Source organism: Cucurbita moschata, unplaced genomic scaffold (assembly GCF_002738365.1).
Source record: "Cucurbita moschata cultivar Rifu unplaced genomic scaffold, Cmos_1.0 Cmo_Scf00021, whole genome shotgun sequence".
Classification (NCBI taxonomy): domain Eukaryota; kingdom Viridiplantae; phylum Streptophyta; class Magnoliopsida; order Cucurbitales; family Cucurbitaceae; genus Cucurbita; species Cucurbita moschata.
In genome coordinates this window covers 2,058,405-2,072,748 of record NW_019268537.1, presented here as the reverse complement: position 1 = coordinate 2,072,748, position 14,344 = coordinate 2,058,405, and the positions used below count along the sequence as shown (strand labels likewise).

Here is a 14,344-nt window from a genome sequence, read left to right as displayed (position 1 = left end):
GGAGGATCAAATTTGTTTATAAATTGTAAAACTGAAGTCGCTATCGTGGGCCGTATAATTAATGGGCCTAAATTATAGGCCGGATAGAATTAGTGGGCCTAAATTATAGGTCGGATAGAATTAATGGGCCTAAATATAGGCCGGATAGAATTAATGAGCCTAAATATAGGCCGGATAGGATTAATGGGCCTAAATTATAGGCCGGATAGAACTAATGGGCCTAAATTGAGAGCCGATTTTGAGCTGACAGCTTATTTTAGATTTGATATGAAGTTTTATGCTAAGTTACGCCTCTGGCCTTGGAAGCACGCAAGTACACACACCCCCAAAATATTATCATCCTCAAGTAAGGTCCAAAAATTGATGACTTTCAGATTTTTCGGAGGAGTTCTGATTTTTCGGCATAACGCTGAAAGCCCCCATCGATTTTGATTCAGAAAGCTACAGAAGATATGGGAAGCATTAGCGGTGCTCTGACATCGCATTTGCAGCTCAGTCACTGCCGTTTCTCTGCTAGAACCTCTCACTCTCAGCTTGCTTCAGCTCGAATTGGCCCAACATCGAGAAGGTCGAAGTTGCGGTTCTCCAGTTTGCTCAGCCGTAGAAATTTCAACAGATTTGTGTGTTCTGCTGTCGATGACGATGTAAGAGAGAAGCAGACGGATTTGGGTGGTGGAAATCGTTCCACCGTCGTCGAGGATGTGCCAGGTACTAATATTACCAAAACCATGATTGATATCAAGGTCTTTTCGCCTGAAAATCGTGCTTGGTTATAGTTTGCGATTCCGAACCGTTTTGGAAGCTTTTTGTGACATGGTTAAACTGCTTATTTCTTTGGTTTTCCCTTATTAGCAATCGGATTATGTAGAGTTCGTCCTTAATTTTGTTTAGATTGTGCACGTGATAGGATTAATCCTAGAAATTACCTGTGTCTAATAGAGAAGCATGTCCTGGTTAGATATTTAGCTGAGCTTACGTGAGTCCAGGATTTGAAGGTAGAAGTTCATAAATGGATTTCTGTGAATCCTTTATCCAGGAGGGATAAAACTTATTGGGACTGTTCATGGTTTCAGATTTAAATGTTCATTGCACATATTTGTTCCTACCTATTGAATTATGTGGCTTCAGAAAGTTGATGCTATAATTGATATACAAGTTGCTAATACCCCATTTTTAAATGGAAAAATAAATAGATATCGCCGAAAGCTCAACAAATGGGGCTCCAGAAAAAAGTGATGTATATAACTTTCTGTATCCCAGTAAAGATCTACTTCCAGATGATAAAGAAATGAGCGTGTTTGATCATCTTGAAGAACTACGTCAGAGGATATTTGTATCAGTTTTGGCGGTGGGAGCTGCAATTCTTGGATGCTTTGCATTTTCGAAAGAACTCGTCTTAATTCTTGAAGCTCCAGTTAAGGAACAAGGTGTAAGGTTCCTGCAGCTTGGTCCTGGGGAGTTTTTCTTTACAACATTGAAGGTCAGAACTTTGAATGATGAAATATAATTGCATTATTAGTATAATCATGGTGACCATCCATTTGGGTAGCCATTGATACTAAAATTAGATACAACAACAAGAATCTAATTAGATATTAAGAACATAGAAAAGTACACTGTATATCGTTATTTGAAATCAGCTTTTTAGTTATATGATGATTGTGCACTAGGATGCATTCTGAATATGCGAACGTAATGAAGCTATGGCGTTGCTTACCCTTTTAATTTGTTAGTATCTCGATGTTGAATTAAAACACTTTCCTTACTGTATCTATCTTTTTGGTGTGTATTTATATTAAGAGTCTTGTGGAGGAGAATTTTGCACTGATCTTGCTACAGAAGTGAGAAAGTGCTCTGCGATGGGTCGTGTCGAATCTTAAGATAGCGCATGTTTCAATTGTAGTTCTTCGGTTGAGTTCGTTCTTTTATTCAAATGCAGCCCATTCCTGGTGCCCATTCTTCATTCCCAATGTTAAATATTGTTTCTGATTTGTGTTTAATTCCAAAATTCATTCTCCACTTCCCATATGCAGTTGTATATTAGCGCATGTTGTTGATGGGGGTCAATAACAGTAAAATTCTCCTTGTGCGCTACAGGTATCAGGATACTGTGGCCTTCTTCTTGGAAGTCCTGTCATCCTCTATGAGATTATTGCGTTTGTTCTTCCAGGATTGACAAGGGCAGAAAGACGGTTTCTTGGGCCTATCGTCCTAGGCTCTTCTGTGCTTTTTTATGCAGGAATTGCCTTCTCCTACATAGTTTTGACACCAGCAGCTCTAAATTTCTTTGTTAGTTATGCTGAAGGAGCTGTTGAATCCTTGTGGTCCATAGATCAATACTTCGAATTCGTTCTCGTGCTCATGTTCAGTACAGGCTTGTCTTTCCAGGTAAAGTTTTTTGCTTAGGAATGTTGTTCATACACTAGAATGCTGGTCACCAGCCAATCCCTAGAAATTCCGATTCTTTCTTTCTCCTTTAGGAACAATCGTAAACCATTCATGGTAATTTCGCCCTATGGAGCTAGCTTTTTGACGGCGTTCATTTCATCTTATGTGTAGGTTCCAGTAATCCAGATTCTACTCGGACAACTTGGACTGGTCTCAGGAGACCAAATGTTATCGATTTGGAGATACGTTGTTGTTGGTGCAGTGGTGGCAGCTGCTGTACTCACACCATCAACAGACCCCCTAACTCAGGTGCTTCTAGCAGCTCCCCTGCTGGGTCTTTACTTGGGGGGTGCCTGGGTGGTCAAGCTCTCAGGGCGATAGATTCAACCCTGGTTTTTCAGCTCTGTGAGAATTCTGTACATTCATGGAATTCTATGGTGTAGTGTAATTGTAACACCAATTAAGAGAAGGGAATATACGTTCCACGAAATCTTTCTAAACTACTCTGCCTGTCACTGTAAAAATAGGTAATTTTTTAGGTTATGAATTACACAATAATAGAAATCTGTTTCTTTCATGACAAGAACTAGACAGTATAGTAACAAAACTGGATCCGAGGCTGTAGATATATCAGATTAGATGGATAATCTCGTTTAGTCGTTTAACGTTACATTCTGCATTCTACTTTCTAGATCAGAATCTGTGAAGCCACCTAGTTCGATCTCGAGCTGCTTCAATGAATTTCGGAGATTGTTGCATGCCTGAAGAAAGCCTTCCGAATTACCATTAAGACTTCCCAACTCTGCCTGCATATTGTCAAGAAAGCTAGAAATTTTCTCAGAAGCTTCTTTAATGGCAGGGACCTCTTGTGGGGGGTAAAGACAAGCTCCAAGCTCGTCCACCTGCACTCCAATTCCTTGGCATAGCCTCAATAGATTCTCCACGGTTGCTAAGTTACTTTCGTTGGTTTCATTTTCCAGCTTAAGCAAACTAGTGATAGAGCGAATGAGTTCCTTAATAACTTGAAGTATTGAAGATATGATGCTAATAGCAGATTGAGCAACTCTCATCTCTTCGGCTGATAAATCGTTACCTATATCGGCATCATCGCTTGTATTACCCTCATCCTGCGAGTGCAAACTGCTTTCAACTTTGTTAGATGATTCTCTGGGGGCGTCGTCCAAGTCGGAGGGACCTTGTTTAAGCTCCTTCATTTCTCGGAGGACGTCCTTCACTGATACAGCAACCTGCATTATGGCTCGGCCAATTGCAGTTACATTTGTGGAAGGAGCTTTCTTAAGAGCAGAGCAAGCTTCTCAAACTGCACCAACCAACTGCGGAACTACTTGGTTTTGATCCTTACTATCCCGAGGTCCTGAAAAGTTCATTCACCAAGGTTAACACTAGTTCTATCAAAAGAGAAGAACAGAATTGCAAACATGAATTCACAACAACGAATAAATGAATTTAACCCTATCATCAGTGCTCTATGATGGAAACTTAACTCCATGATACTGTAATAGATAGTCTAGTTTAACATGAACCCAAGGTTACTCCAAGTCTCCAACTGATATCATGGGAGTTCAAATAAACCATCATCTCCCATAATTCAGCGTCAGATTTCTTGAATCAATGCATTATATTTGCAACATTATACAAAATATATGAAGTCAAAATTCTTGGTCACTACTTGTTCGGTTCAATCGAAACGACATCCAGAGCCATTTGAACATAAAAAATGACACAAGTAGACACTAGAAAATGATGAATCAAACAAAAAAATCAATGTACAACAAGATCTAGATCATATATCAAAGAGGTCCCGACGCAGAAAAAGGAACAGCAAACAATAAACTTATTCTTCAAAACTTTTCCTGTAGAGAATAGTCCAAGCTACTCGGGTTTATGACTGTAGAGAATAGTTGTGAACGTATACATCATGAAGAAAATTTGGCCTGAAATTTACGATAGAAAGAAGAGGAATATTCATTTACCATATAAAGAGATGGATTCCTTCCATAACTTAGAACTTGAATCAATTACTTGCTTCACAGATGCATGGATAACAGAAGATAAAGTAGGGCCAGCACCCACTTTACTCCCATGGGAAACCAGGAGGAAACCCTGCAGCATATTGAAGTAAGATGCCATGTTTTCCTCAATTTCTGTAACTTCTAGTCTTCCTCCAGTCCACACCATTCCAGCTACAGGGCAAACAAAATATACAACCAATCAAATTCGTGCCATTACTCATCAACTACGAGAAATCAAATTTTAGGGACATAAATGCAATCCACAAATATCTAATCGTTTGGGAGATTCTTAGAACTTAAAACGTAAAGCACAATTTCAAATCAAAACATCAAAAACAGAGATGCCTGCAGAAACGCAATCACAATTTACAAGACAATGCACACGTAAATTCGATCCTCCCACCCCAAAAGTTGAAGAAAAACCATAGAAACACTAAGAATAATGATAAACGAAGCGAAATCATACCGACAGTCGCCTGCTTGTAGACTTGGTCGCTCATTTTCAGAACATCCTCCCAGCTCACCTTTTCAAGGGAAGACGATGGATTTTGATCCAACATCTACAAGTGAAAAGATGAAAAGTGAAATCATATCGGAAGGCTGAGTATACATTGAAATGCAATTTTACAAACAGAAGCTTGTCTGAAAATCAAACCTGAAAAGTTTCATGGATGGTGTTCAGATGCGAGTTGAGAGTTCGAAGGAGGCGCTCTTTATCCGGTTTCCCCATCACAGTCGGCGAGCGAATCCCTCTGAGAATGGGGTGCACTTGGTTGATTCTGAGTGACGGCAGTATTGAGAATCGTGTTCCGATGGCCTGAGCAAGCCGTAATTGTTTGCTGGGGTTTACACTTTATATAGAGAATAAAACGACGTCGCTCTCGCATCTCTTCAACCCATCCCAAATCCCACTCCTTTTTATTTTATTATTATTATTTATTATTTTATCTTTCTTTCCTTCCAAATTATAAAAAAATCATCGATTTTTGTTTTTTCCCTATTTCATGTCAAACTTGCATAAAATAATTTAAAACAAAATTAAATTATAACAATATTAATAAAAATTACCTCAATTTTTTTTTTTTTTTTTTTTTGCATTAATTTCATATTTACAAATTAAAATTCACATTTCAAGATGATTAAATGGAAAGTAGCTTAACGTATTATTAATAAACTCAAAATTGGTACTTAGAAACATAAATGTTAGTAAAATATTCATAGAATAGTATAAATTAATTTCTAAAACATTGTATTGTATTACACTATTATAGTGAAAAAATAACACAATAACTCGAGACTTCAAAACTCTAGGTTAAACAAAATAACACGACATAATAACTCAAAGCTTCATAACTCCAGGTTAAACAAAACAACACGACATAATAACTCGAGGCTTCAGAACTCCAGGTTATACAAAACAACACGACATAATAAAGCGAGGTTTCATAACTCTAAGTTAAACAAAACGGCACAACATAATAACTCTAAACTTCGAAACTCCAGATTAAACAAAACAACACGACAGAATAACTTGAGGCTTCAGAACGCCAAGTTAAACAAAACAACATGACATAATAACTCGAGGCTTCAGAACTCCAAGTTAAACAAAACAGCACGACACAATAACTCGAGGCTTCAGAACTCCAGGTTAAACAGAACGGCACGACACAATAACTTGAGGCTTCAGAACTCCAGGTTAAACAAAACAACACGACACAATAATTTGAAGCTTTAGAACTCTAGGTTAGGTTAAACAAAATAGCACGAAACAATAATTTGAGGCTTTAAAACTCTAGGTTAAATAAAACAGCACGACATAATAACTCGAGGTAAAACAAAAGTACCCGAAGTGCAACAAGTTTCTCTTCCAACATCTCAACTTTTAACTGCTGATCACAAGTTAGCACAGAAGACAGAATCACCGATCAACCACCTTGCTCCTCATTATTCACTAACCCTTTTCCTTCAAAGATCCTTTCCCTAGCTTCATCTGCCTGTAACACGACAGGAACAGATTCCCACCACATCAGCACAATAGAATTTGCCATTATTTCACTGTTTTCCTGTCTTTTGACCAACATGGGAGTTTAAAACTTCATTTTTGTATCGGAGATTCATACTATATTCACATGAGAAGACGTTTCTTAGAACTAAAACCATCAACAAATGTGTGTTTCTCAGCTTTTCATCAAACAAGAAAACAAATGAAATGGGATATAATTCAAGAGAGGCTGAAGATTTGGACCTGTTTTTCCCAATTTACACGGCCCATGACGATCGCGAGTAGAAGCATCTGCACGAAAGCGCCGCTTTGGATGCCGATCCACAGGCCCCTCCCTTTCAGATTTGCCAAGAAACCAAGAGCTAAAGCAGCTGGATTTCCACAGAGATAATAAGCCCCTAAGTTTATATAAGCCCCAACGCGCTGCCAGCCACATCCTCTTATAATGCCTGTTTCAACAAATAATAAAACAGATCAACTAGCCGTGCGACATTAAACGCCACCGAAGGAAATTATGCGGAAGCTCTACCAGAAAGGACCCCTTGAATGGCATCCAAAACGATTGATATACAAACTAGGGGAGCCATGACAGCAACATAATCCACAACTTCTTTTTCGTTGCTGAAAGCATAACCGAAAACATGACGAAGAGCAAACAGGACCACGCTCACTATGATGATTGCCACAACTGCAAGAAATATTGCAGCCCAGGCAGCTACACGAGCAGCTTGCGGCTTCCCAGCTCCTAGTTCATTTGAAACTCTGGTACTGCAGAACCAATTACAAGAACAAAAGCAATCCATTCAAAACGACTGATTTATTCATGACAACTAGAAAATTTGCAAAGGATGTCTTAATGCATACCTGCCTGCACTGCCAATTCCATATGGTACTGTAAATACTGTTGTCAATGTATTGAAGCTGTTCATACAAGTCATATTTCAATCATTTTCCATTTAATAACTCTTTTTTTTCAATTGGGGGTAATTGAAAATTACCAAACAGATAGAACTGAAGACTCTAGCTCTGGATTTGGTAGAAGCCCAGACAATAAAATAATCAGCTCAAATGACCACCAACTAAGGCTGCAATCAACACCATTAAAATCAAACCAAGAACCCCATACTGATTATTCGAGATGATGAACACGAAGAAAGTGAAAGTAGATTACCAAGTCATGACTGCAGAAGGGACAGCGAAGTGAAGGAAGAGTCCAATTCCTTTGAACAGCTCCATAGACACAACACCGCGAGTTTTTTCACACTTGGGGGAAAATTTCATATATAAAGCAAGAAGAATCACATTCAAACAATATGAAATACTTATGGCTAAAGCTCCACCAAGGTTTTTGAGTCCAGTTTTAAACACCAAAACCCAACAGAGGGGTATGTGCAAACAAAGGGTGATCCAACTAAACATGAGCATGGGAAGCACAAAAACTTGCATCTGATAATATCTCATAAGTGGGTGCAGAAATGCAAAAGCAATGAGCCCAGGAATAAGCCAAATCATGAACTTCCCAACTTCACGTGATATCAAAGGATCCTGCCCAACCAAAACAAGTAGCTTCCCAATGTTGATCCACAACAGAGTTATAGGGAGGCAAACTACTAGCAAACACAATATAGCAGTGAAAACATGATTCCCAAATTTTTGATATTGTCCTGCCCCATAAGCTTGCCCACATAGAGTTTCAAGAGCACTAGCCATGCCTATCTGCAAGTTTAGTTTAAAGAACATCACAATCAGGCTTCTAAGAACGAATTCCAAATAGACTACAGATTCATCGTTTCTCATGAAAGGCAAACCAATTGATTGCAACACCAAACTGTACAAAAAATTGGTATGTGAACTCCGATTTTAAGAAAATGAGTATATATCAATTATCGCGCTCCGTATAGTGAGTAGCAAGTTAGAAATCACGATTCTCCATAATAGTATAATATTGTCCACTTTGAGTATAAGCTCTTATGATTTTGCTTTTGGTTTTCTCAAAATACCTCATACCAATGGCAATAGTGTTCCTTGCTTATAAACCCACGATCATCCCCTTAATTCTAGGACTCCCTCCCAACAATCTTCAACAATCCTCCCCTCGAACAAAGTACACCATGGAGTCTCCCTGAGGCCTAGCCTCCCCTTAATTGAGGCTCAACTCCTTTCTCTAGATCCCTCGAACAAAGTACACCTTTTGTTCGACACTTGAGTCACTTTTGACCATGTCTTCGAGGCTCACAACTTCTTATTCGACACTTGATGATTCTATTGACATGGCTAAGTTAAGGGCATAGTTCTCCACGTTGACATGGCTAAGTTAAGGGCAGGAATCACAACTCTCCACAATAGTATGATATTGTCCACTTAGAGCATAAACTCTCCACAACTCTCCACAACTCTCCACAATACTATAAACAAATCAAACCCACATCCTACATATAAACTTCCAAACGTATCCAATACATACATTGATGAGAAAGGGGAGGAACTTACAAGCACACTGAACCCTGAAACAGCAGCTAAAGAAACGGCTATGGCAGTGCTGGAGAGAGCGAGTTGATCGAGATGACCCACAACCATCAAAGAACCAGTCTGTATCAAGAACTGAGAAAGATTAATGGCAACCAATGGAACCGCTAAGAACCCAACAGTCTTCGCCTCCGCGAAGAAAGCAGCCCATGTTGTCTCCCGGCGATTCTCGACCCATTCAAGCAATGGGAAATCGGCCATGGCTGAAGTTAGAAACAAAAACAAATGGAACACTTAAGAAGAAAATTACAGAAATCAATGTAGTTTTAAAGGCGAGAAAGAGTAAAATACAGGTGTATACAAAACGTAACACAATCAGGACACGTTTAGGGTGCCATTAAAGACTGACATCTTGCTCCTGATTCATCCTCTCTCCCTTTAAAATATGATTAAAAGTGAAAACTATTCCACTTAATAATCTTCTTCGCCATATACGGAGCAATGAGAGAGCATTATAAGCACACACAAAGCAACTCCATGCCGTTGGTAAGAGCAATTTACAGTGTAAAAAAATATAATAGAAGAAAACATTCTTTCCCTGGTAAACTCATAATCTTCCACTAAATTAATTAACGTGTGACTCTCTCCCAATAATTCTTTCATTTATAAATTTATAATCTTCCACTAAATTAATCAACGTGTGACTCTCTCCCAATAATCCTAACAGAATCACGGAAAATAGAAATGATTGGATTTTAAAAAATATATATACAAATAAAAAGTTAAATTTAAAATGGAGAAATAGATATTCAAATATTAAATAAACTTGAAAATAGATAACTTTAAAAAATATAACAAAATAAAGGCTGAATTTGACACTCCAACAATTTATATTTTGCCTCAAACATATTTATAATATTTAAAAAAAATTAATAATATCTATGAACTTTTATAAAATCTAAAAAAAACATACTCTTATTATTAATTTTTTATAAAAATATTTAGTAGTTTATTTTAAAATTATTTTCATATTTTTAATAGTATTCACCTTCTAATTTCTGTCTAAAAAATGTTAATAAGTAGTTTTAAATGTTCTTTGGACCAAAATTATTTTTAATATATTATTTTTAGAATTTTTCAATATTATTTTTGAAAATTTATAAATATTTTTTAAATGTGTTTTTAAGGATATTTTTTAATTTTTTATAAAAATAAAAAAATGGTTTTTATATTCTTTATAAAAAGAGTACGAAAATTAATAGATAATAGTATTTTTAAAAAAATTTAAAATAAGAAATAAAGTTTTAAGAATATTTTTATTAATTAATTTATGAAATACTTCTCCAAACCCAGAGTTGCCGTATCCAAACCCATAGTTTCTATTTGAAACTTTGGGCAAACCATTTTTCCATAAATAATTTTCTTCAATTAAAAATGTTGAATTATTACATTGTCATTATCTATTTCATTTGTATATCTAATTTAATTAATAATACTTTAAAATGTGTATGCTTCTCTAACTTGGTTACATTTGTTAATATTTTAAAACATATTTTATTTTCAAATTAAAATATTTAATGTATTTTATTTTGAATTTTCAAACGAGATTAAGAAAATAACACAAAAAAATATTATTAAGAAATTCAATCAACCCTACCCGCATCACAAATACACAAAGTTCATGATTCCCGTCCATCTTTCAAGACTCAGTTTATTTATTTAATTTTTTAAATCAATACTTCAAATAACTCTTCAAGTGAGCAACAATATCAGTTCAGTCGTACAAATAGAACCACATTTAGTAGATAATAAGACGTTAAAATTGAAGTTACACCAATTCTCAAAAAGTATTACATGATTTTTTTAATTAAAAATTATGGTGTTATTTTATTGAACTGTAAACATTAACTTCAATCAATACAATTAATTTAAAATTTTGATGGAAGAATAAAAACTAAATTTAAAGATCCGAAATTGTAAATATATAAATTAAAATAATAGTGTTTGACTTTAGAGCATATCCAATTAATAGGAAACGGCGGATCTCAGTTAAAGTCAGGCGGACACTTTTTACTCACTGATTTATTTGTATTTGATGGCAATGTCAGGCCACTTGTCTCTTTGATGTCCCCTTGCGTTCAACACGGACCAATGATTGGAAACCCCATAAAATACAATTTTCCAACATCTATTTTTATTCTTATTCCATTCAAATATATAAATTACAAATCGAAATCATTTAACTCAGAATTTTAAAAAATATAAATATATATATTAAATTTTATTTCTATTTTTAAAATTTGACTATGAATTCCAATAATTTATTAAAAAGGGTGATGATAGAACAATCTATTAAAACTTTCGTCATCTACTAAGTGAGTATGCTAAACCGAGTTAGTTGCGCATGGCATTCGTGTCAAACAGTTTTTTTTCTAGACAAAAATTTTATTATTGATCAAATCGGTGCAGATCCAATTTATTGACAAATGCAAAATTGATCGTTTTAGCTCTAAAAGAACCTTAAAAAAAAAGAAAAGAAGAGTCTCTGAGGCAAGAGCGAGGTAAGCAAACAAAAATGACAGGGAGCCTAAAAAAGACAAAGCAAAAGGTCTCTAGAAAAATAGTGTCCAAAAAAATAAATAAAATATTTTATTAATAAAAAACAAATAATTATCAAACAAGACATATTTTTCAACTGGGTTAGTTGCAGTATTTTGACTTTTATTAGTAATATCATGTCATCATAATTATAAACAGTAAAGTAAATTAAACATATTAATAATTAAGGAGTAAGTAGAATTTTTGAGATGATAATTACTCTATATTTATTCACGTTTTTACCCAAATTGACAAATCCATACATGGTTAGGTAAACCTTAAAAGCATCAAAATTGAGCGAGACCACTACACATTTATAAGACCACTCTCAAACATGCACACAACAATTAAGAGCTGGACCGAAGCAGTGCTGGCTCCAATGGCTTCAAATCAAAGTTAAGTACCCAATGGGTGTGGATCTTTGCATCAAATATTCTTCTAATATCTCATGTAGCACAGAACACAGAATCAGCATTTCAAGCACTTGGCGCCTCATATTTATTTCCAAGCCCTTTGTCTTCAAACATCCTCTCCCTTGCTTCATCTGCCTGTGACATCACAGCACAAAACAATGTTCATTTGGTTCATACTATGTTCGAACTAAAACCATCAACAAATGTATGTTTCTCAGCTTTTCATCAAACAAGAAAACACATGAAATGGAAGAAGATTCAGGAGAGGCTGAAGATTTGGACCTGTTTTTCCCAATTTACACGCCTCATGACGATCGCGAGTAGAAGCATCTGCACGAAAGCGCCGCTTTGGATGCCGATCCACAGGCCCCCCCCTCTCAGATTTGCCAAGAAACCAAGAGCCAAAGCAGCTGGATTTCCACAGAGATAATAAGCCCCTAAGTTTATATAAGCCCCAACACGCTGCCAACCACATCCTCTTATAATGCCTGTTTCAACAATAATAAAACAGATCAACTAACCGTGCCAAGAAAGCCAAGGCTTATTGACATTAAACACACAAGTTTTGTTTTAACTACCAGAAACGACCCCTTGAATGGCATCAAAAATGATTGATAGACAAACTAAGGGAGCCATGACAGCAACATAATCCACAACTTCTCTATCGCTGCTGAAGGCATAACCAAAAACATGACGAAGCGCGAACAGAACCATGCTCACTATGATGATCGACACAACTGCAAGAAATATCGATGCTCCAGCAGCTACACGAGCAGCTTGCGGCTTCCCAGCTCCTAATTCATTTGAAACTCTAGTACTGCAGCACCAAGAACAAAAGCAATCCTTTCAAAATGACTGATTCATTCATGAAAACAAGAAAATCTGCAAAGGTATGTATGTCTTGATGCATACCTGCCAGAACTGCCGATTCCATAAGCTAGTGTAAATATTGTTGTCATGGTATTGAAGCTGTTCATAAATGTCATATTTCAATCATTTTCCATTTGATTCAAAAGAAACTCGTTTTTATTTTCGATTGAGGGAGGATTTTGAAGATTACCAAACAGATAGAACTGAAGACTCCAGCTCTGGATTAGGCAGAAACCCAGCCAATAAGATAATCAGCTCAAATGACCACCAACTAAGGCTGCAATCACCACCATTAAACTCAAATCAAAAACCCCTCATCGATTATTTCAGATAAGAACACAAAGAAAGTGAAAGTAGATTACCAAGTCATGACAGCAGAAGGGATAGCGAAGTGAAGGAAGACACCAATTCCTTTAAACAGCTCCATAGAAACAACACCGCGAGTTTTTTCACACTTGGGGGAAAATTTCATATATAAAGCAAGAAGAATCACATTGAACCAATATGAAATATTCATGGCCAAGGCTCCACCAAGGTTCTTGAGTCCAGTTTTATACACCAAAACCCAACAGAGAGGTATGTGCAAACAAAAGGTAATCCAACTAAATATGAGCATGGGAAGAACAAAAACTTGCATCTGATAATATCTCATAAGTGGATGTAGAAATGCGTAAGCGAAGAGCGCAGGAATAAGCCAAATCATGAACTTCCCAACTTCACGTGATATCAAAGGATCCTGCCCAATCAAAACAAGTAGCTTCCCAATGTTGATCCATAACAGAGTTATAGGGAGGCAAACAAACAGCAGACACAATATAGCAGTGTAAACATGATTTCCAAATTTTTGATACTGTCCTGCCCCATAAGCTTGCCCACACAGTGTTTCAAGTGCACTAGCCATGCCTATCTGCAAGTTTAGTTTAAAGAACATCACAATCAGGCTTCTAAGAACGAATTCAGAGGATAACTTAGCAAACCAATTGATTTCAGAGGATTCACGGAAGTAATCTTAATCATTGAAATGGAGTAAGCAATAGTTTGAAGATTACAGATCTACAGAAAAGTACTTCAGAACATTGAACCCTAGAATACATATCAACTACATTGATGAGAAAGGAGAGGAACTTACAAGCACACTGAATCCTGTAACAGCAGCTAAAGAGATGGCTATGGCGGTGCTTGAGAGAGCGAGTTCATCGATATGACCTACAATCATCAAAGAACCAGTCTGTATCAAGAACTGAGACAGATTGATAGCAGCCAATGGCGCCGCTAAGAGCCCAACAGTCTTCGCCTCCGTAAAGAAAGCATCCCATGTCGTCTCCCTGCGATTCTCGACCCATTCCAGCAATGGAGAATCGGCCATGGCTATGACTAGAAACAAAAAATAATAATAATATTAACAAAAAAATGAACACGAAGAAGATGAATGCAGCAAATCAATGCAGTGGTAACGTTCTTATAAAGGCAGTATGAACTAAACAATAAAATACAGCTGTGTGCGTAAAGCGTGACCCAGATCTGTACACGTTTTTGCCGCTCTCCAAATCTTGACTTTCTTATTCAACAATGGC

At 36.6% G+C, this 14,344-nt stretch overlaps 3 protein-coding genes, 1 long non-coding RNA gene and 1 pseudogene across 4 annotated transcripts; 2 read left to right on the top strand and 3 right to left on the bottom strand.

Moving 5' to 3' along the window:
• The first annotated feature begins 339 nt into the window (after window positions 1-339).
• LOC111458314 (sec-independent protein translocase protein TATC, chloroplastic) lies at window positions 340-2,966 on the top strand. Its single transcript, XM_023100882.1, has 4 exons — window positions 340-708; window positions 1,194-1,480; window positions 2,098-2,388; window positions 2,560-2,966. Exons 1-4 carry the CDS (start codon window positions 453-455, stop codon window positions 2,767-2,769), a joined length of 1,044 nt encoding a protein of 347 aa, XP_022956650.1. The 5' UTR covers window positions 340-452; the 3' UTR covers window positions 2,770-2,966.
• A 24-nt stretch (window positions 2,967-2,990) lies between these two features.
• LOC111458313 lies at window positions 2,991-6,329 on the bottom strand (annotated as a pseudogene).
• Window positions 5,659-6,033, top strand: LOC111458316. Its single transcript, XR_002713081.1, has 2 exons — window positions 5,659-5,828; window positions 5,925-6,033. It is a non-coding gene; the product is annotated as an uncharacterized LOC111458316 (long non-coding RNA).
• LOC111458311 (protein DETOXIFICATION 12-like) lies at window positions 6,144-9,439 on the bottom strand. The gene is made up of 7 exons (XM_023100876.1): window positions 8,914-9,439; window positions 7,595-8,139; window positions 7,422-7,508; window positions 7,288-7,344; window positions 6,953-7,191; window positions 6,667-6,872; window positions 6,144-6,415 (listed from the first exon to the last, which is right to left on the bottom strand). Exons 1-7 carry the CDS (start codon window positions 9,148-9,150, stop codon window positions 6,347-6,349), a joined length of 1,440 nt encoding a protein of 479 aa, XP_022956644.1. The 5' UTR covers window positions 9,151-9,439; the 3' UTR covers window positions 6,144-6,346.
• A 2,215-nt stretch (window positions 9,440-11,654) lies between these two features.
• Window positions 11,655-14,217, bottom strand: LOC111458220 (protein DETOXIFICATION 12-like). The gene is made up of 7 exons (XM_023100733.1): window positions 13,900-14,217; window positions 13,133-13,677; window positions 12,961-13,047; window positions 12,813-12,869; window positions 12,479-12,717; window positions 12,183-12,388; window positions 11,655-12,035 (listed from the first exon to the last, which is right to left on the bottom strand). Exons 1-7 carry the CDS (start codon window positions 14,134-14,136, stop codon window positions 11,964-11,966), a joined length of 1,443 nt encoding a protein of 480 aa, XP_022956501.1. The 5' UTR covers window positions 14,137-14,217; the 3' UTR covers window positions 11,655-11,963.
• Window positions 14,218-14,344: the final 127 nt, after the last annotated feature.

What these genes read in the sequence shown, in the direction of transcription:
- LOC111458314 (XM_023100882.1), top strand. Translation starts at nt 453, where the DNA reads ATGGGAAGCATTAGCGGTGCTCTGACATCGCATTTGCAGCTCAGTCAC. An exon ending in CGTCGTCGAGGATGTGCCAG is followed by an intron (nt 709 to 1,193) that starts GTACTAATATTA and finishes AAAAATAAATAG; the next exon opens with ATATCGCCGAAAGCTCAACA. An exon ending in GTACAGGCTTGTCTTTCCAG is followed by an intron (nt 2,389 to 2,559) that starts GTAAAGTTTTTT and finishes TCTTATGTGTAG; the next exon opens with GTTCCAGTAATCCAGATTCT.
- LOC111458311 (XM_023100876.1), bottom strand. Translation starts at nt 9,150, where the DNA reads ATGGCCGATTTCCCATTGCTTGAATGGGTCGAGAATCGCCGGGAGACA. An exon ending in TTTCAGGGTTCAGTGTGCTT is followed by an intron (nt 8,140 to 8,913) that starts GTAAGTTCCTCC and finishes CTAAACTTGCAG; the next exon opens with ATAGGCATGGCTAGTGCTCT. An exon ending in TCTTCAGTTCTATCTGTTTG is followed by an intron (nt 7,345 to 7,421) that starts GTAATTTTCAAT and finishes TTGTATGAACAG; the next exon opens with CTTCAATACATTGACAACAG.
- LOC111458220 (XM_023100733.1), bottom strand. Translation starts at nt 14,136, where the DNA reads ATGGCCGATTCTCCATTGCTGGAATGGGTCGAGAATCGCAGGGAGACG. An exon ending in TTACAGGATTCAGTGTGCTT is followed by an intron (nt 13,678 to 13,899) that starts GTAAGTTCCTCT and finishes CTAAACTTGCAG; the next exon opens with ATAGGCATGGCTAGTGCACT. An exon ending in GGAATCGGCAGTTCTGGCAG is followed by an intron (nt 12,718 to 12,812) that starts GTATGCATCAAG and finishes TTGGTGCTGCAG; the next exon opens with TACTAGAGTTTCAAATGAAT.